This window comes from Pygocentrus nattereri, chromosome 26 (assembly GCF_015220715.1).
Source record: "Pygocentrus nattereri isolate fPygNat1 chromosome 26, fPygNat1.pri, whole genome shotgun sequence".
In the NCBI taxonomy this organism is placed as follows: Eukaryota; Metazoa; Chordata; class Actinopteri; order Characiformes; family Serrasalmidae; genus Pygocentrus; species Pygocentrus nattereri.
Genome location: NC_051236.1, coordinates 7,733,746 through 7,755,195, shown reverse-complemented (window position 1 = coordinate 7,755,195; position 21,450 = coordinate 7,733,746). Strand labels below are relative to the sequence as shown.

Here is a 21,450-nt window from a genome sequence, read left to right as displayed (position 1 = left end):
ATACTCTAAATTAATCATTGCTGTAATCCATTTATTAATAATTACTCAAGGATATATTTCATCAATAAATCTGACAGTATCTAGAACTTTCAGAGGGCCTGGAGTAGCATTTTTCCACTGTCAATTTATAATTGTATTAGTGGTCACTATGACATGTTAGGCCTTCAGTTCAGCTCCTGAAGTCCTAGCCAATGGGAGAGCTCACTTGACTTCTCTGAAGGTCTAGAAGGGCTTGAGGGTTCCCCACTGTCTGTCAACAATTAAAGCTTAACTGTGGATAATTATAAGTGTGACAAAATTTTCACTAATAAACTCAACAAAAGTCCGCGAACAGTCCACATATTTTTGCTTTTATTATTTCTCGTGGTCATACAATTAAAAAAACACTGTCTAATCTCTCTGTTGCCGGTTTGGAGGGGGATAAAACATTCACAAAGATGAAGTAAACTCATTTTCTACTATTCCCTCATTGCAAATTCCCAGTTACGGATCCATTTTGATCCATGATTCTCAGTTCAAGTGCCTAAACAGTGATGGGTTGCCTCTGAACGTACACCGGCTGGAAGCACACAGTGGAGAAGGATATATCACAAGCAGATAGAGAATGCTTCAAATTTCCCTTTCAGCAGTCTCCATTTCCATGTCCCACAGTCCTCCAAGGCCTTTGGACAGTAATTCCCCCTTGACCTTTGGCCCAAAGCCTTCCTGAAACGTTTCCTTTGGCCAGAATCCCACTCCAAATGAGTCGTAATGGTGTTCTGTCGCTTTGGCCTTGTTTGATAAACTATGATGGAAGTCCAGTCTTCCCACACAGCGCCAGCTCTTTGACTGCGCCTCAGCGTCCGCCCGCCAGAGCATGGACGTGAACCTGCTTTTGAAGTCACTGTGAAATTCTTGCTAGCTCTTGCTCCAGTAGGTCTGACGCAGTTCCTCAGTGAGCGCAGAAGCTTTTTGAGGAAGCTGAGTTCCACAGAACCCTTCAGATCTCACTGAGGTCTTTGATTTAGGAAGGCTTGGCTGCATTGGCTCTCGTTGTCTTTTGTCTCTTCTCTGGTCTTTCGTATGAAAGAAGCTCATCCTCTGATGTACTATAAATGTCATAAATAAAAATGTTCCAAAATATCTGTCCAAATGAATGCATTCTTTCAAAAGAAAACTCTTAAAGGGTTCTTGACTTTGATTGGTTCAAAACGCAGCTAAAATTAAAAGCATTACCTTACTGACTTTGCCAGCACTGCTAGCAATAATATTGAACGTATTCTAGCAGCTGTAGCGCTCAGTTCCACAGCAAATCTTATGGCATTCTTGCCCCCTTTGAAAAAGGCATACGTCCCTAGGTGTGCTGAAAAGACAACTTAATGATCAGAAAAAGTGTCCAGTAGAAGCGTTCCTCAATGAATGTTCACAGAACATCTATGAAAGGGATCTACGTAACACCAAAAGAAGAAGAAACGAGGTGAAGAATCATGAAAAGGCTCTGAACGGAGCTTCTGTCTAGCCTTCCAACACAAACCAACCACTTCTCACAAAGATGCATGCAGTTAGGAAACCAGGAATGAAAATGATACATGACAACCAGTGAAGTTCATTCATATATATATGCATATATATAAGAAACTGATGACTTTTTAAGTCTTTGTCCATGTCAGTGTGCATATAGTGACTAAAGCAGCATGAACATGTTGAAATGAAATCCACATTAAACAGGCTTTCTGATAACTTATAGACGTTCCCTTTTCTAAAGTAAACGCGGCCTAACCGTCCCAAGAAGACAAGAAACCTCTGTCCTTATTTTTGTGCCTATAGGCTTAACAAATATCCCAGTAATTAGCATATCAGTGGTGTGTCTCAGCTTTTACTGAAACGTGAGCCTTCTTGACGCCGGCAGTGTCCAGTCTCCTGGATATGTTTCCCGAGTCCTCCTTTGTGCTGCAGGGCTGCTGTCATGCATTAATGGCATCAGCGACATCCGTGAAGACCAGTCGACTCGGCCTTTGCGTGGTGCCTTGACTCGTCGTCAGAGTCTGAGAAAGAGAGAGAGGAGCGTAAACTGTGGAGCACAGGAGCAGAAATAAAATGATCTACAGTATAAAAGGGGTTGATCAGCTTTGGAGTGAGATGGAGAATGAGATGCCCAGTAAGTAATATGCAGTGTCCCATATGGAGAAAATATATATTCCAAATGTATTTATCAAATATATATTTGCAGTGCATGAAAATATATTCATTAATAATATATTTAAATATTTTTATTTGTATTTGTTATTATATATTTCTTAAATTGTAAGCAATTTTTGTTTTAACAAAAGCTATGGATATATATATATATATATATATATATTTATGAACTAAATGAATGGTACTGACTTCTGTGCTTTGCATTGTACTTTCCATAACCATTATATGTATATGGTAAAACAGCATTTACATCAAATTTATTTCAAATAAACAAGATATCAAATCATAACTGCATTTTCATCAGTAAAACAGTAAAATCAGTGCAACTCTTGCTTTTGCCATGCCAAAGGTTCATTTGCTAATATTTAAAATTAAGATATTATGATATAAATTAATTTCAAAAGATATTCAAGCAATAAAGTGCATTGGACAAGTGTTTTGGCTATTTTCATACATTTTCAAATACATTTACACGTATAATATTTCTCCATACATTTAATAAATGCATTTTAAATGGTCATTGGTTAGAATGGTAATATATTCTGAAATATATTTTAGTGTTTGGAATGCATTTCGTCATGGACTGCAATGTATTTAAAATGTATTTAAATATATGTCCAAATATTTTTCCATATGGGATTAAAAGAGAAAAGGGAAAATGGTGGTTTGAAGTGGCGGTTGCTTGTTATTATGTTGTATAATGTTTGTTTCAGATGTGTTAGATATAAATGCAGGAATACAGGATCTATTGGTGTATAGATAAGGAATAAGGACAGTGAATACACAAAAATAATGACAGATACTTTACCACAAGCAACAAACCATATGGCCTTGTGTCAAAACTTAAAAGAAACAAAAATGGACAAAGTTTAAAAAATGTTTCTTTTTTTCACATTTTTTGAAATGTAAAAAAGACAATAAACAAAAGTCCAAATATAAACAAATATATTTGTATCATATATATGCAAAGATATTTTATATGTAAATACGCCGATGAGCCATAACATTATGACCTCCCCCAGATGAAGAGAATAACTTGATTAATTTATAACAACAACGCATGTCAAAGTCTGGGATATATTAGATGATAAGCGTACAGTCGGTTCTTGTAGTCGACATATGGGATGAAGGAGAAATGGGCAAGACCTGAGCGACTTTAATATGGGCCAAATTGTCAAAGCAGAACATAAGGCTTGTGGGTCAGCAGTGGTGAGTATCCATTAACAGTGGACCACTGAGCGACAATTTATGAAACACCAACAGGGTGTTGGCTGGCCAAAGCTCATCAGTGTGCAAGAACAAGAAAGGCTATACCATCTGGTCCGAAGGGCCAGTGCGCTACTGTGATACAAGTCACAGAAATGTTTAATGATGGTTACGAAAGGAATGTGTCAGAACACACAGTGTACACAGGGCTCTGTAACCGCAGACCAGTCAGAGTGCCCATGCTGACCCGTCCACCATCGTAAGCACCTACAATGGATACATGCTTATCTTAACTGGACCTTAAATTTTTCTGCCTCCTGAAAAGTTACCATTCTAAAGATACGAGGTTTTGTTCCAACACTATGCGTGTTTACATGCACTTAATCAGTAATGAGCTTCCTCTGAGACCTGTGAAATCAGTCACCGCTTCTTTTTGACCTGCCGCTCACGCAACGTCACGGGACATCCGAACGCGCTCGGAGGAAAGTGCCAACCGCCAGATCAGCAAACAGACGCCTGCACTGATTAGCATCACGTTGAGTGATGGGGGGAGAAGGGGGGCCGTCCTACCCGCCCAGAGAGAGTGAGGCCAGTTGTGCTCTCTTGGACTCCCGGCTATGGACGGCTGTAACATCACCAGGGATCAAACTCACGATCTCCTGATGACACGCCCAATGCTTAGACAGTTGCGCCACTCAGGAGCCACACCTTGGCTTTTTTTTAAATCATTGTGCCACTTTACCCGAAAATATGAACATACATCATCCAGAAGATGAAGAAAATGTAAATATTTCATTTCATCAAGCAAGTATTTGGTTTCAGCATCGCTCTAAAAGTGTTCTGCTGCGTCTCACAGCAACGCTGCTTGTTTATTTCCAGTACCGCAGTCTGTTTTCGCTCATGCTTGGACTGAGAAATCAAAAGCCTCTTTATCAGATTTCTTGATCTGATTTTTTGACATTACCCAGATCTAAGAAATCGGATTATGCTGTTCACCTGGCCATTTAAATAATCAGATAACTGCAGGAATCCGATTATGATCAGATTGCTGAGTGCATGCAAACACACTCAGTGACGACCTGCAAAACCGTAATAATTCACCTCAGTGTTAAACTTTGATTGGTATCATGTCTGTGTGAGTTCCAATGCTTTGAAAAAGCTGCTATCGTGATCCTGCTCTGCTTACTTTGGAGTTCGGCCCTGCTGGGCTGCCGTCTCGGCCGTGGTCTAGAAGCTCCTGCTCCAGGTCGTCCTGCTCCTCGGCCGGGTCAAAGTTATACATGGGCATGAGCTGGTGTCTGAGCTTCTCCAGCCTGCATAGAGAAAACTCAGCTTCATTATTACATCCCTGTCTTATAATGCAAAGACTGTTAGATTGGCTTCCTATTAATCCTACTAGGATTAAGTACAAAATTCTTCTTCTTTACCTTCAAGGCTTTACATGGTCCAGCTCCGACATTCCTTTCTGATCTCATTTCTTTATACTGTCCCTCTTGTGCTCTCCGCTCTTCTGATGATGAACTTCTCACAGTTCCCTCAACTAGACTTTCTACTATGGGTGGCAGATCTTTCAGTGCTGCTGCCCCCAAACTCTGGAATTCTCTACCTTCTACTCTTTGTAATTGCTCTTCTCTGTCTTCCTTCAAATCCTCTCTGTAGTCTTAATTATATATATTATGATGTAAAGCATCCTTGGGTTTGTGACAGGCGCTATATAAACTGAACTTATTATTATTATTATTATTATTATTAAAGAAGCAGAAAGACTGATAGAGCCAGATGAAGTCGTGCTTTCTCACCTTTTCTTTTTCCTTATGTACAGCAGCTGTGAGCAGAGAGAGTGGTGAGAAGGATGCACCATATACTCAGTATATCAATATCATTCTAATCAAATTTGCACATTTTTCTGTTTATCTCAAATGTTTAAAGATGACAAAAGGACAGACAAAATTACGGCTTCAGCATTCACCTGTTTTTCGCAAGGCAACATCTATTTTGTCCATTTTAATAGGAAACAGTGTGTGATAAAATGCCAGAAATCATCTAAGCTAGTCTATTTAAGATTACTTACACACAGTTTTGCACAGTACTAATCAATAAGGATATGCTCCTGCTAGTTGTTAGCTACATTATCCTTGCAGCTTCAGCGCAAAACTAAAGAAACAAACTTCAAACACTAATTTGGTTTAAGTGGGAAAACTGATTATATAGATTTTTCTTGCCAAAATATCACTTTAAAGCTCAATAAGACATCAGATGTCTTAAAAGCATAGCTGACTGAGAAAGCATGAGGAAAGTAGACTTTAAGTATTGTTAATCGAACTATTGGTTGATTGATTGATTGATTGATCGTGTCTCTTGGCACAGCGTGAAATGTACTTGAGAAGATGCCTGACAAGGATGTTAAAGGGGAGTTGTGCAGATTTTTCAACATTTCTGCATAAATAAACAGTTAAGACGTAAACAGCTTCATTCAGAGTGGTTTAATGTGAACCGTTTCATTCTAGGATTTAAATTCCTCTACAACAGGGCTGCCCGAAGTGTGGCCCTTGGGCCAAAGTTGACCCCTGAAGTTACCCTAACCCTACGCCCTCACCCAATCATAGAACAAACGCTGTATTTACTACATAACTTAGTCAATTCTTATTTCCCATTAAAACATTGTATTCAAAAGTGTATTTGTAACAAAATACAATGTAATGTTTTTCAAAACTTCACTTTGGAACCTACCTGCCCTTTTTATTTATACATGGTTCTGTTTTGGTTTTTTGGACCTCAGCCCACCACAAACACTGTACTTTGGCCTCCCATGTTTGAGCTTCCCTGCTCCAAATTGCCCTGATAGAGAGGTAAAACCAGAGGTGGACGAAGTACACAAATCATGAACTTGAGTTAAAGTAGAGACACCCAAGGTAAAATATTACTCCAGTAAAAGTAACAGTCCTTACTCTAGACCTCAACTTGAGTAAAAGTACTAAAGTATTTACCTTCAAATGTACTTAAGTATAAAGTAAAAGTACTAAAAGTGTAATTCTGGCTCTGATGTCCTGTTATCATTTTTATAACCAGACTGGCTTCATGAACTCATTTCAGGTGAAAGTCCTCCAGCGTCTCTCTTGGAAAACCAGTCTTTTAATAGAACGTCATTAATTAGTGACGCTGACGTCTATTAAAATGATCAGAAGCACAAAACACTGAAGGTAAACGGTTTCCATCAGGGAGAACCGAGTGGCTCTGAAATCACTTTTTACACACAAGCAAAGTTTCAGTTTAAGATTACTTTGTAAATTAGTTACAAGTTGAATAAAAACTGGCTTTAAACTCAGAATCACAAATAAGTTTTCCTTTACTGTGTTGATCTGTAGGCCTCTGTTCATAAACAAACTAACCCAAACTAATTTACTATAAAATGAAAGTGTTTGTATGAATTCAGAAAAAAAGAAACACGTCAGTCACGACTGCATATGTGGACATATTTCTATATTGTGGTCTATAAACACAAAGTTAGGTTAGTTCATCATTTAGGGACGTATGTGCTCCCACATTTTTACGCTGCTGCGCTGACATTGAACCGTGTGCTTGCACTGGGTTGGTATGACCAACAGGTCAAAACAAGTTTAGAACAAAGTGACCACTGTGCCCTGATTGGTGCCCTTGCTTTGCACTTCTTTTGTTTTGACATGTTTTTATACCCACAAAAACCAAAAGGAATGACAGATTTCTCAAAGTGTAGTGAACTTTGAAATGTAGTGGAGTGAAAGTAAAAAGTCACCCAAAATGGAAAAACTTCAGTAAAGTACAGATACACAAAAAACTACTTAAGTACAGTAACGAATTACATTTATTTATTACTGTCCACCACTGGGTAAACCATGAAAGGATGAGGAATATAATACCTGATGCCTGAAAAATAATTTTACGAAAGGTTTGATGAGGTTTTGGCCTAAAAATCTATTGTGGTGGAGCAGCAGGGCGTTCCCAAATACTACTAAAGAAAACATACCTTTTCAGATTGACCACAATCTACACATCAACGTTACATACAAAAACACTGAAGGCACATGCTGGTTCACTGCTGGTTTTGGATAGTGAATAAAATGTTGTGTTGTAAACACTGTGACCTCTGGTTCCTATGACCACCACTGTAAAGTAATCTAAGTTTATTTACAATGCTCCATTTCACATCAAACCACTCTGAATGACTTTCTTTACATCTTTTACATTTTTTAAAATACATTTTTGGAATTCACCTTTATGGTGCCAAGTCTCTAACTTCTAACTTCTATCTATCTGTAAGGACAGCATGCTCACCACAACAACAGCCAGCCCAATGACAGTGATGATGCCAAAAGGCAGCAGGACCATACTCATCCCTGCGCCTTCCACCGGCACTATGGGGAGCTGTGTGGAGTTGAAGCCGGTCTCGTTGGCTGTCACTGTGGTGGGATGGAAGGTGCCTCTGGATGTGACATTGTCCTGTTCTGTCCTGCTCTCCACAGTGCTGATAATGAATGGCCTGGAGGTGCTGGCTGGTAGAGTGGGCAGGCGGCTGGGGAACGAGACCGAGGCAGGAGTGAAGAAATCAGGTTTGAGGGTAGTCAAAGACATGGCTGTGGATTGGAGTGGTGGTGGTGTTGGTCGATGGGCTTGTTTAGTCACTGAACACAGTGTATGTCGGCCCTCTTTGGGTCACTCCCCTGCCATGGGCTTTTTCAGAGATGCCAGGCTTGTTGATTGTGTCTTTCATCAAATCCTGCAAAAGATCATACGAGTCCGCCAGGTTACATCTTCGCTCACAATCTGCTCTGCATCTCAAACCAAGGAGGTCTGTAGTGTGCTGGACAATTTTAATGCAAATATGACTAAACACTGCCTGTCATACAGAACAGCAGCTAACATGCAGCATGTCTCTATCCTACAACAAGGTGCTGGATAGTGAAATCTAAAACAGGAGCACAAGGCACATTTTGATTTGATTGAAGTATTTTAACAAGATTATAACTTCTTATACAAGCAAATTAAACTGTCAACACACACACACAGATCTTCTAAGCCGCTTCTCCTTCTGAGTCACAGTGGATGCTGGAGCCTATCTCAGCAGTCGGCAGAATACACCCTGGACAGGTCTCCAGTCCATTGCAGGGCAGACAGACAGACGCATTCACTCACACACTCACACCTAGGGGCAATTTACCATGTCCAATTGGCCTGACTGCATGTCTTTGGACTGTGGGGGGAAACCGGAGAACCTGGAGGAAACCCACGCATACACGGGGAGAACCTAACTCCACACAGAACGGACCCTGGTCACCCTACTTGCTGTGAGGCGACAGCGCTACCCACCACGCCACCGTGCCGCCCAGGTCAAACAATGATAATGTATTTGTAGTACTTCAAATATCAGATATAATTGAAACATATTTTGACAACATGATATCTGAAAAAAACACGCATTCATGACTAAAAAGGTAACAAACAGGAACCGACTAGTCTCACAGTTTACTTTGTGGGTCTCTGTTGTAACATTGTGGAAAATCTAACCCTACCATGTTTAGGCTGTACTTTAGCCTAGCTAGTTGTCCCAGCTGGTGAGTTGCTTGTAAAGTAAAAGAGTTAAAAACTGTACATAAACATATACACTCACCTGTCACTTTATTAGGTACACCTTGCTAGTAAAAGGTTGGACCCCCTTTTGCCTTCAGAACTGTCTTAATTCTTTCAACAAGGTGTTGGAAACGTTCCTCAGAGGTTTTGGTTGGTTATTTGAGTTCCTGTTGCCTTTCTATCATCTGGAACCAGTCTGCCCATTCTCCTCTGACCTCTCACATCAACAAGGCATTTTCATCCACACAACTGACTGCTCACTGGATATTGTCTCTTTTTTGGACCGTGCTCTGTAAACCCTAGAGATGGTTGTGGATGAAAATCCCAGCAGATCAGCAGTTTCTGAAATACTCAGACCAGCCCATCTGGCACCAACAACCACGCCACGTTCAAAGTCACTTAAATCACCTTTCTTCCCCGTTCTGATGCTCGGTCTGCACTTCAGCAAGTTGTCTTCACTGCCTCTACATGCCTAAATGCATTGAGCTGCAGCCATGTGATTGGCTGATTAGCTATTTGTGTTAACAAGCAACTGAACAGTATGTACCTAATAAAGTGGCCAGTGAGTGTAAGTTTCCCATTCAAATTGTGTTAAATTTCCCTGCCCATACAGGCTATATATAGAATGTAAAGCCTGCAAAAAGGCATGATTTTCATGTTTTCATAATTTCTTTTATCTGTCTAGTCTGCAAGCAGTAGTTAATCCTCATCCACTCGTGCTGAAGTACTACAGAGTGTTTCAACCTCTGTTTGTGAAAGATGCACAATACAGAGCAACAAAACAGCTCTTTTGTATTAAGATCACAATAACAAAAACAGCTTCTTTCATTCTAAGGGAAGTTTTATAAAAAAGTATGACATTTTTGTCACAACAAACCACACAAGCGTCATAAGTGGATCTCAAACAGTAACATACAAGAAAACTGTAGGGCACAAGCTTTTTAAAATAGTGTTGCATTACTCGCGCCAAGAGAGTGATTAAAATAATAAAGGTGCGAAATCTGTGACTTATAAACAGAGATCAGTGATCAAAACCACTGGAAACATGAACTGGTATAAACGGTAATGTAATCTTGTAATGGTACATAGTGGTCCAATTACTGTGTGAATTCAATCACGTTGCTATGGTAATACAAGCAGATGACTAACAGCATGTTCTAAAGCCTGAAAGCCTGTTTTTGTTATCTTTTTTATCTGTCCATTAAAGAAATATGTGCTACATTTCACCTTTCGTTAGATTATGCACTCTAGCTACTTTCCTGTAGGCTTGACCTTCATCCCAAACCTCATACACTCTCAGAAAAAAAGGTATTAAACTGTCACTGGGGCAGTGCCCCTCTTATTACTGGGGTGGGTCCCTCAAGGGTGCATCTCAGTACCTTTAGCCAGGGAACATAACTGAACCATAATGCCCTGAAATGATCTGTTCTAAGCTGTACTGACTCCACACACCCCGTCTCATCCCCAGACTTTTTATTTTATTGATCTGTTTTAAAACATTTGGTTATGAAAAGGTACAAATGCGAACTTTTCACCTGGGAAAACTTATTTATGGTTCCCAATTGGGCCTTAAAACCACTCCTGTACCTTTATTTCTAACAGCTTACACCACGTCCAGAAAATCAATAAAATCACTCATTGTGTCGATAGCCTGAGGGTTGAAGCTCGATTCTGCAGGAAGTTAGATCTCAAGAGGCAGGACTGAAGATCACTGCTTTATGTAATCTTTTTAAACATTCCTGTTGTCCTTCCTTTATAAAATGCTACTTGCTTTCATTTCCAGTCAAACCAGCCATTAAGTTCTTCATTTTTCAGGAGATGTTTCTGGTGAGATATATAGATATAATTAACTTGCATAAAGAAGAAGAAAGTCAAAGGATAAATATAAAAAAAACAGGAGTTTCCAAAACTGCAGTTCAAAAAAGAATTAAAAGCTACAGAGAAAAAAACAAGACTCATAACAACCACCTGCAACACCACCAAAACTCTCTCCATCAGATAAACAGCACTAACAGCTTTCATCTTTGTGAGAGAGGGGCAAATCAAGCTGCTTCAGATCTGAAAACATCCACAGGTGTTTCTGTCGGTCCTTCAACTGTGAGAAGACGACTCAGCGCTAGGCCCTTACTAAGAAAAGAGAACGGACAAAAAAAGAAGAAATCAAACAAAGAAGCTGCTGGTGTTCTCAGAACAATGGACTTTCCACCCCAGAGTCCAGACCTCAGCATCACTGAATGTGTTTCTGATTATTTAAGATTTCTTTAAGAAACTGAAAGTAAACTGAAAAGATTGAGAGCTGTTATAAAGGCAGGGAGTGACACTGAACATTTTGATGTTAGGTTTAGTTATTAAGATAAGATAATCCTTTATTAGTTCCACACCTGGGACATTCACAGTGTACGCTGTAGACTGGAGTTCAATCCCCCACCAGGGCAAGCACCCTACACTGAACCAATAAGGGTCCATGGGCAAGACTCCTAACACCACCTTGGCCTACCTGTGTAAAATGATCAAACTGTAAGTCGCTCTGGAAAAGAGCGTCAGCCAAATGCCGTACATGTAAGTGTGTGTACTGTGTATGAGTGTGTGTGTGAGAGATGTCCACCGTGACATCACTTAGCGGCAGTTAGTTTAAATGTCCCGAACATTGCACCCACTCATTTCCTATGGGAAAAACAGCCATCTCTGAATGATAATTTTCCTAACACCGTACGTCGGATCGCTTAGAAAAGCACAATCACACCCCGTGGGTACAGGACCTCCTGTTTCATGGTTCTAGCTCGAAAACTGGGGGACGAGATGTGTTCTATATTTTGAGTGTAGAATAATAGATTACTTTTTCAAGCCAACCTAATAACAAATAAAAAAAAAAAATATATATATATATATATATATATATATATATATATTTACATTTGGCTTCTGAATCATTTTCTGCTTTTTTTCTGACACTGAAAAACGAGAAGCTTGTGCTTAATGTTGGATTTAGACTAGACTTGTACACTCTACTGTAAATATGAATGTGATGTAAATCTCAGTCTGCATATCCACATATAGGCACATAGACATGTGTGTGTGTGTGTGTGTGTGGACATTACTAAAGGCATTCTGTGGACATGGATGTTCAGTGCGATAGTGCAGATAGGACCTGAGCTTCCTTCCACATCACAGCCGTTAGGATGTGTGCGTGAGCGCGGGGGCTGGATGCTGGGGCAGGAAAGAGGTTTGAGGCTTAAAATAGAGAAGTGAAGATGCTGGAGACAGAAGCCTTGGTTTGGTGTGAATGAGAGTCAGAATCTCTCTAACCGCAGGCTGTCTCCTGCTTTTCATTCACATCTTCTGCTGAATTCCACCCTGCGCTCTCTCTCTTCAAAGCAGCTTGGTTTTATTTTCCACACTGCGATGTGTAGCCTGTTTACAGCAAAAGCATGAATCTTGGCTAAAGCTTGAAAATGTTTTGATGTGTTGTAAAGGGTTACTAGGAATGAAGACAGCACAGTTTTACTGTTTATAAACAGACACTATATGTCCAAAAGTTTGCAGACACCTGCTTATCCAGCGTTTCTTCTGAAATGGAAAGTATTCATAGGGAGTTTGTCCCCTTTACTGCAGTGACAGCCTCTACTCTTCTGGGAAGGCTTTACACTAGATATTGGAACATTGCTGTGAGGAACTGATTGCATTCAGCCGCAAGACCATTTTGTGAGGTCAGGTACTGATGCTGGACGATTAGTTCTGGATCGCTTCAGCTCATCCCAAAGGTATTGGATGGAGTTCCATCACTCCAGAGAACACAGTTCAACTGCTCCACAGTGCTGAGAGGCTTTATATCCCTTTATACCCTTTATACCCCTCTAGCTGATGCTTGGCATTGGGCATGGTGACCTTGTGTGGGGCTGCTCATTAGTAATGATTTTCTAAGGAGATTTTACAAGATGTCAGTGCAGTTGAACATCTGTTTCAGCAATGGTGCACCTGTATAATGAATTCATAATACAAAATATTGTGCCTTTATCATAGTGTAGGCTCAGTATCTGTATTCTGGCTACATTTACATTAAGAATTCTTGCTAGAATAAAAGTTACAATTGACTTGAGGCAACCGATCAGTTTGAGGTTATGCAAGTTTAAGTTTAGAAACTTAAGAAAGTGTACAGATTTAAAGGGGAATTTCACCAGTATTCCAAAAATTCTGCATAATTCAAACACTGATATGACTCTGAAAATCATTCTGAGTGGTGTGATGTGAAGTGGTTCAGTGTGGAGAAATTTAACATCTCTGATTTCCTAACAGTGGTGGTGATAGGAACCAGGGGTCCCAATGTCTTCAGCACAAATAGAGCCGTTTTCTTCACTAACCGAAACCACCAGTGAACCTACACGTTTTACCTTTTGCTTCATTCTTTTGTAGGTGAATTGTGACTTGTTTAAAAATTTGATTCATTTTCATTGTAAGATATATTGGATATCAGTAATTTTGGATCCATTCTTCATGTCAGGTCGGACCCTGGTCAGAAACTGAAAAGTGATGAATTCTAATCATTAGTAGGACACTAGGAGGCCGTAGATGAAAAAGAAGAAATGGTAGATGTGTCCAGGATGATCTGTAGAAGATTCTAAAATGACTTATAAAAAAATAAGTTAGAATGAAATTATTTCTTTTATCATATTTCGTCATATTCAAGTAGGGATAAAATCACAAAGCAGATAACTTGACAAAAATGAGTGTAAATAGATAATAACAGTACATCATTGCTTATTTCTTTCTCTTCTCATTGATCATTAATATTAAGTGAAATATTAAATAAATGCGATGTAATATTGAATAAACATGTAAAATTACCTTTTGGTGTATAGATTAAATGTTGCCATTGCATATAAAATAATGAAAAAAGTATTAATATGACACGTGATTCAAAACTTTTCAACAGTAGTGTGCACTGTTAGAAATAAAGGTTCTGTGCATTTTTCACTCATCAAGGTACAAACAATGTAAATGTGCCCTCAAAGGTACAGCAGTGGATTTAAGGTCCAGAACCTTTAATAAGTTTTTCCAGGTAAAAAGTTATGTACATGTATTTGTACATTTTCATAACTGAATGTTTTAAAACAGAACAATAAAATAAAAAGCCCTGAGACGAGACGGGGTGTGTGGAGTCAGTACAACTTAGAGAATGTAATTTCAGTGGATTATGGTTCAGTTATGTTCCCTGATTAAAGGTACTGAGATGTACCCTTGAGGGTCCCACTCCAGTGACAAGAGGGGTACTGCCCTAGTGAAAGTTCAGTACCTTATTTCCTGAGAGTGTATGTGAGGGGTCATCAACGCTACTTCTGGAGTCCAGCACAGATTTCTCTGCTCTCACATGATGATTAAATCTGATAATTAATTGATTAATCAAAGTGTCTGAACGGAAAAATTGACAAAGTGTGGTTGAGGTCCAGGATGAACCCCTATATTCAGGACTTAGGTAGGCGGAGCTCATAAAGTGGCCGGTGAGTGGATCATGGATTTTGAATTCATGATGGACACAAATGTGGAAATGTGTTATTTGGTGAACTGGCCTTTCTGTGTATGTATGTAGTCGAGATGGCTTTGTGATTTCTGGGAATTTCTAGGAAAAACAGTTAAAATCTTAAAATGCAGACAGAAAATGTACCTAATCAGGGTTTTTCCCTCATGGCATCTAGGTAGATACACTCAAGCAAGCTCTCTGATTGGTTAGGACTTCAGGAGCTGGACTGATGGCCTTGCACATTACGTTAACTACCATCATGATTAGGAACTAACAGAGTAATCAACAAATCACATGTTTATTTACACGTGTTTTGCATGTTTTGACAAATTGTCTAGACAAAAAATGTCACTCTAGGCCTTCTGGAAGTTCTAGATATCTCACTGACTGTGAATACGAGCTGTAGTCTAACCAGGTTTTAGTCCGTTGTTAGAACTGGAAAACAGTTGTGGCAGCACTGTGGCAGGACTCCACTGAAAGAGTGCCTGTAAAACAGCTGCAAGGTAAATGTCTGTCTGTCATAAGCCTTAAACCATATAGTATGTCTTTTAAGCTTCAAATGTCCATCTAGAACAGCAACAACATGTTAATGTATATCAGCATTAGCTTAGTGCTAACACACTATGAGAAATCTCATAGATGTGCAGTTAGCATTTTTTGACCCAAGGTGGGTTGTTTGTAACTGGGTTTTAACATGTATGGCTGAATTTGAAGGCCTAGCTCTAATAGTCACGCTTCACCATTGTATGTATGCGCGTCTCTCTGTGCCGTTAATTTAATTTTGTCCCCTCCCTGAGGCAGCTGGGCAGCAGTGGGTGTTGTGGCAGGATGTGGGTATGTGAGTGTGTGGTGGGGCGAGAGAGAGAAAGTGGCAGCGCAGCGCGATACTGTACCCAGGAACAACAGTACGGAGAAACAAGCCCACGAAGGGAAGGAGCGTTTCGCAAGACAACACAGAGCTGCACACACCTAGCCTTTATGCCTCTTTCTCAGATACACATTTTTCCTTTGCTCTTATCTCTCTCTCTCTCTCTTTCGCTCTCTCGCTCTCAGTCTCTCTCTCTTCGGTTAAACAGTGTTGTGTGGATGGTAACTGTCAGCACCCAGCATGCTATGCTGTACACAATAAAATTAAATGAATGTTATACATAATTAACCCCTTAAACTCTTGGGGCCTGTATGTGGGCACCAGGGGCGGCTCATCAATATAGTGTATAGTAAGAATATAGTAAGGTGGCGGTGATTTTGATAGTAATATGAAACATCAGGTATAGAGCAATTACAATTATTTAAATTACTTAATTTAAATAATTGTAATTGCTCTATACCTGATGTTTCATATTACTATCAAAATCACTGCCACCTTACTATATTCTTGAGTACTTAAATCTGGTGTACATACTGTAAATTCTCTATATTGTCTTAAATTATTAGTAAAGTGTTTATTTTTACATAAATGGCTGCAACTGTAACAACTGCAATTTCCCCCTGGGATCAATAAAGGAATCTGAATCATCTTTACATGCAATTGCAGGGAAATTCCACAGATTTTTCAAAGATTCTGCAGTATTAAATTATACAGAGTTATTTGAAGTGAAGAATAGAATTTACAGCCATTTGTCACTGTGTTTGCACACTGCAAAATTAGACCTCTGCATTTAATCCATCCATGCAGTGAAACACCCACGTACATGCACGCTAGTGACCACGCACACTAGGGGGCAGTGAGCAGCCCTATCTACAGCGCCCGGGGACCAATTGGGTGTTAGGTGTCTTGCTCAAGGGCACTTCAGTCATGGACTGTCAACCAAGGGGATCGAACCAGTAACCTTCCAGTCACGGGGCTGGTTCCCTAACCTCCAGCCCACGACTGCTCATTCTCCGTGCTAGAGAAATTCACGAGTCAGAATTGTTCACAATGGTGGTGATAGGAACCAGACGTCTGAAGAGTTGAACGCCTCTAAAACCTCCCTCGCAGAAAGTTGTAAATTAAAATGGTTATGAATACACTGGAGTATGAGATATTGTTTAATGATAGGTTTTAGATTTTAGACATTAAAAATTTATTTTTTATGTCAATTATAAGCACAAGCAGGGTGTTGTGAGGCAAAATGTAGCTTCTCTGCTCATTCTAGATAGTAAATAAAATGGTTACATTTGCATTGTAGATCCCTGAAGCCTGGTTCCCGTCACCACCACTATAAAGACTTCTGAGTAGGTTTTAAACCATTTTATATCAAACCACTCTGAAAGACTTTGTTTACATATTAGTGAATTAAGTTAAGTGATACTTTTTTGATCCCACAAACGGGGAAATTCCACCTCCGCATTTAACCCATCTGTCAAGTGAAACACCACATACACACTAGTGAACACACACACTAGGGGGCAGTGAGCACACTTGCCCGGAGCGGTGGGCAGCCCTATCCATGGCGCCCGGGGAGCAGCTGGGGGTTAGGTGTCTTGCTCAAGGACACCTCAGTCATGGACTGTCGGCCCTGGGGATAGAACAGGCAACCTTCTGGTCACAGGGCCAGATCTCTAACTTCCAGCCCACGACTGCCCCAATTAGGCAGGCATTTTGAAAAAATGGTGGAATTCCCCTTTAACATCAGGACTTAACCCCAGCCAGTTCACTGGGTGAAAATAGTTCAGCTGGACAGGCAGTAGCTGAAGTGACCTCACTGAGGGGGACACAGGCAGCACTCCAAGCTCCATCCATCACTGTTGTTAAAGGAGTTTCACACTTCAATGCTGCCAAGTCAAGTGCTTAGATTCTTACTGAACCTTCCTGATTCCATCTGTTTCAGCAGTAATACTTGATTTATGAGTATTGGAGGTGTGTAGGGTAGCCTCATGCTCCAGTAAAAGTGTAGTTATTACACTGAAATAATGACCCAGTATTAAGTAAAAGTAACCAACTTAAGTAGATGGACAAGTAGCAGGTCAAAAAACGATTCATTTACTGAGTAACTTACAGAATGATCAGTATAGGAACTGAAGTTTATTAGAACTTTTGCTCCTTTTGCTGAAGTGAGATGTGTGAACAACAGCAAAGGAGTTCATGAGCTGAACCAACAGAACAGAATCTATCGATTAGTCAGTAAAAACACCGATTGTGTGTGAAATGTGTATTCTTGATTAATCAGCTTAGTGATTAGTTCACAATTTAAATGACAAACAGAGTAGGCCATTATAAAGGCTTATTTAGCAGGTTGTCCACAAGGGATGCTGTAAGCACTCATCTTACTTTTGTGAGCATCACTGAAAGAGAGGAAACCCACACCAGTAGGATCTCACTAAGACACATACACTGATCGGTGATACTGCAGTGCTGAGAATGATCCACCACCCAGATAGTACCTGCTCTGTGAGGGTCCATAAGGGTCCTGACCACTGAAGAACAGGGTAAAAGGAGCCAACAAAGTATCAGAGAAACAGATGGACTACAGTCTGTAATTGTAGGACTACAAAGTGCACCTATATGGTAAGTGGAGCTGATAAAGTGCACAGTGAGCATAGAAACAAGGAGGTGGTTGTAATGTTACGCCTGATCGATGTATGTTTGTAGTTACAAATTTATTTCATGCATATGAATTTAAAGTATATGAAGTAAAGGTTTTGTTTAACTAGGACTAGGCTGAGCAGCTTGGCAGACAGCTAACAGGCTAACAGTCTCCTCCAGTTATATCCATTTAAGCTTTACTGATGGATTCAGGGTGTATCCTGCCTTCTGCCCAATGACCGCTCCAGCACCATCCCCGCAACCCCGAGGGAGAAGCGGCTTAGAAAATGGATGGATGGATGGATGGATGATGGATTCAAAGTAAACAACAGGAAACTTGAATGTCTATTAAAAGCTTAAGCGCTTCAAAAGGACATGTTTTAGAATTGCTGTAAGTTTTGTTAAAACCCAGCATGGAAAGTGAATACACAGCACGCTACCTTGGGGCTAATATCACATTGAAATGGCCATTAAAGCACAAGTGAAAATTAGCATGATGTTGGCGTTGGTACCTGCAGATGCCCTGATAATGCATACTTCACATTTCCTTCTTGTCTCTCTAACAGAAACATATTTCGTTTTTCAATGAGTAAATTGCATAAATAAGAAAAAAGTGCATTCATACGGATATAGGCCCAATTCTATTGGACCCCTTGCCCTTCCATTTAGCCTTTACCCCTGCGTTTTGCATGTTCACACCTAGGGCGTAGGGTGTCCTGATTTTTGTTGAGATGGAGGGATAGGATGAAGTATTAGGGCCACATGGCTCTCCAAACAGGTTTTTCAGAGACTCACCCCAAACAGTGTTATGAGAAAAAAAAAGAAAACTGGGAAGATGGCTGTACAAGTGACCAATGAAACCCACAAACGTGAGTATTTTATGTTAAAAAAATACAATAACCACTGTATTATTTTAGTTTAGTGTCATTTCGGTGTATTATGGTCCTTTTCTTCATAACAAGCATAAAAAGTCAGCAGTAGTATGCTGACGTCTCAGTAGCTAGCTAGCCAGATTCTTTGAATTTCCTTGTTCCACCTTAAATTTCTCTTTAAAGGAGTATGATTCAGTAAATATAACTAAAGCCCAGCAGTGAGGAGCTGAACTTTACCCACCTCTACCGTCACTGTAGACTGGCAGGCTCACCTACAGAGCACCACTAGTAGCTGTTAATGAAGTAATGTCATAGGGGACATTTCATAGGGGAAGATTTCAACCACTGCCCCCTGTAACTCAGTTCCATACACACTCGAAAACAAGCAATAGGGGTATATTTCATAGATGTGTATATTTCATAGATGGATATTTTGTTATATATTTTTCTGTACACTATTGTTCTTTTATTTTCGGATCCCTAGATTTCACTTCATGCCAAACCCCCCCCCAATCACCTTATTGCTTCAGGTAAGTGGGCCGTTATCCAAGCACTTCACTGCTAGTTGTACCGTGTATGATGACTATGTATGTGACAAATAAAACCTTCATCCTTGAAAAATAAGAAATGGGACTTGGCCTTAGTCTTCAGCCCTTGGCTCATCACAGCGACCACGTTTGGGTTCACCAGGCCAAAATTTTGTACGCTCTTTTAATGAGTACCACATTTACTGCATGGCTTGCAGTTGTTGAAAGTATCACATACGAGTTTGGGGTGGGTGATGTGACAAAATTATAACTTGATTATACAATATTTCCTTTTTTCAAAGCCAGAACAGACAAAAAAAAGCTACAATTCATTAAAAGATCAAATGCTGTGAGTATAATTGTTGTTATTCAACATTTTGCACACTATGCTGCACTAAACCCAATTAAACCGTGTTCATTATGCTCTTTTTGTACTGAAACATGCTGTTGGTCCTTGTTCTTGTAAACATTGTTAAAGTTTTGATACATGCCATTCACTGCTCACTGAACGTTTACTGCAAAAGCAGCCCATTTTAAATTCATTGTTACTGTGATGTCACAAGGACAAACTCATTTGCATACATCTTTAGCATAAAGCTCAGCTCCACCCATTCATATTAAAGCGCTAAGAAGTGTTTCAGTAGAGCCTATTAGAACCACACTCATTTACATATATCAGTCTTAAAGGCACAGTAATAAAACAGCCTTTAATTCTGACGGATAAAGAGAGGTTAGAAAATGGTCAGGTTAATTCTGACCACTCTGACCAGTTACATAAGTTATGTTTTCCCTTAAGTAAACACAAAAACAAAATACAAGAAAAATTGAGGATTATGGGCCCATTGACTTCTGGCAATGTTCAGAAAAACCTCTAGTGATGTCATTTATCCTGATAATAACACCGCTTACAAACCCATGAAACAAAAATAAAATGTGAGTTTATGTGAGTAATCCTTGCTGAGCGCTGTTATCTGCTTACATAATCAAGAACAGTGACATTCCTTAAGAGAAGGCCAAGTCAGAGATCACTCCGCTGCTCGGCCTCTCTTTGTTGTGTATGTGTGTTACATGAGTGGTCTACACGCTTAATGAAGAACATGTGAAGCTGCCAGCCAGTCACGGCTGCTGGCTCTGCTTAAGCCTCTCTCCTCAGCCAATCAGAGATCAGCTCAGGCCAAAGATAGCCAGACCAGCAGAGGCAGCCAACAGCACTCATACCTACCCTTATCAGTAATGGCATGCGCGTCGGCCAGTCAGTACAGCAACGATAAATCAATATGTTTCATATACAAAATATAACTGGACAGCCCTTCTCTAGCTGTTGTTATGAACTACAGATAGGGACACTCACCTTTCACAGTGGATGGCAGCTGGAGCTGAAGATGGGCACTGTCCAAGCAGGGGATGGAAAAAAGAAAAAAAAGAGAGGGGGTTCTCCTCCTCCTCCTCCTCCTCCTCCTCCTCCTCTTCTCCTCAGCAGGAGAGAAGGGAGCTCAGCTGCTATAAATATGAACAGCTAACAACAGCCTTTCCCCCAGAGGAGCCAGTCGTCTGGCCCTCGCTTTGTCCCCCCAGTATACCCTCCAGTAGCCCCCAGTATCGACTCACGCATCTGTCCTCCCTTTGTAGTCCTCCGCTCTTCCTTCCATTCCCTTTTTCCTCCTGCCCTATTCTTCAACAGGCAGACAGAGCTACATGGATGCTACAGACCTAGAGCTCCTAGTTCCACCTCCCTCCGAGCGCTGCTATTGGCTGGTCCCAGGATGATGGGAGGCTCCGATTGGCTGAAGCACAAGTCCATTATTCTTAACAGGATGAGGACAGGATTTAATGGCTGAGCACGGCAGATGCCATGATTGCATCCGGGTAGCAGGAGCAGGGATATTAACCCTTTACTGCCCTCCTTTCATATACAATGCTACACTTTCCCATTAATTGATTTTACACAGTTTTTTATTACTTTTAGATGTTTTATTTACTTTGCATAGCCATTAAATAACATAGGACACTTCATGGATGTTATCATATCAATTAAAAAAACGC

General features: G+C 40.2%; 1 protein-coding gene across 2 annotated transcripts; it reads right to left on the bottom strand.

The window, feature by feature from the left end:
• Positions 1-329: 329 nt before the first annotated feature.
• si:ch211-161c3.5 (uncharacterized protein C3orf18) lies at positions 330-21,144 on the bottom strand. Of its 2 annotated transcripts, XM_017708417.2 has the most exons (6): positions 20,759-21,144; positions 7,696-8,137; positions 5,184-5,209; positions 4,571-4,697; positions 2,987-3,020; positions 330-2,024 (listed from the first exon to the last, which is right to left on the bottom strand). In XM_017708417.2, the coding sequence occupies exons 2-5, from the start codon at positions 7,990-7,992 to the stop codon at positions 3,015-3,017; spliced, it is 456 nt and encodes a 151-aa protein (XP_017563906.1). In that variant the 5' UTR covers positions 7,993-8,137; positions 20,759-21,144; the 3' UTR covers positions 330-2,024; positions 2,987-3,014. The 2 variants fall into 2 exon arrangements, with proteins under 2 accessions (XP_017563906.1, XP_017563905.1); XM_017708416.2 differs by lacking the exon at positions 2,987-3,020 and having other exon boundaries at positions 20,759-21,143.
• Positions 21,145-21,450: the final 306 nt, after the last annotated feature.

What these genes read in the sequence shown, in the direction of transcription:
- si:ch211-161c3.5 (XM_017708416.2), bottom strand. Translation starts at nt 7,992, where the DNA reads ATGTCTTTGACTACCCTCAAACCTGATTTCTTCACTCCTGCCTCGGTC. An exon ending in TTGGGCTGGCTGTTGTTGTG is followed by an intron (nt 5,210 to 7,695) that starts GTGAGCATGCTG and finishes CTCTGCTCACAG; the next exon opens with CTGCTGTACATAAGGAAAAA. An exon ending in CAGCAGGGCCGAACTCCAAA is followed by an intron (nt 2,025 to 4,570) that starts GTAAGCAGAGCA and finishes TCTCTTTCTCAG; the next exon opens with ACTCTGACGACGAGTCAAGG.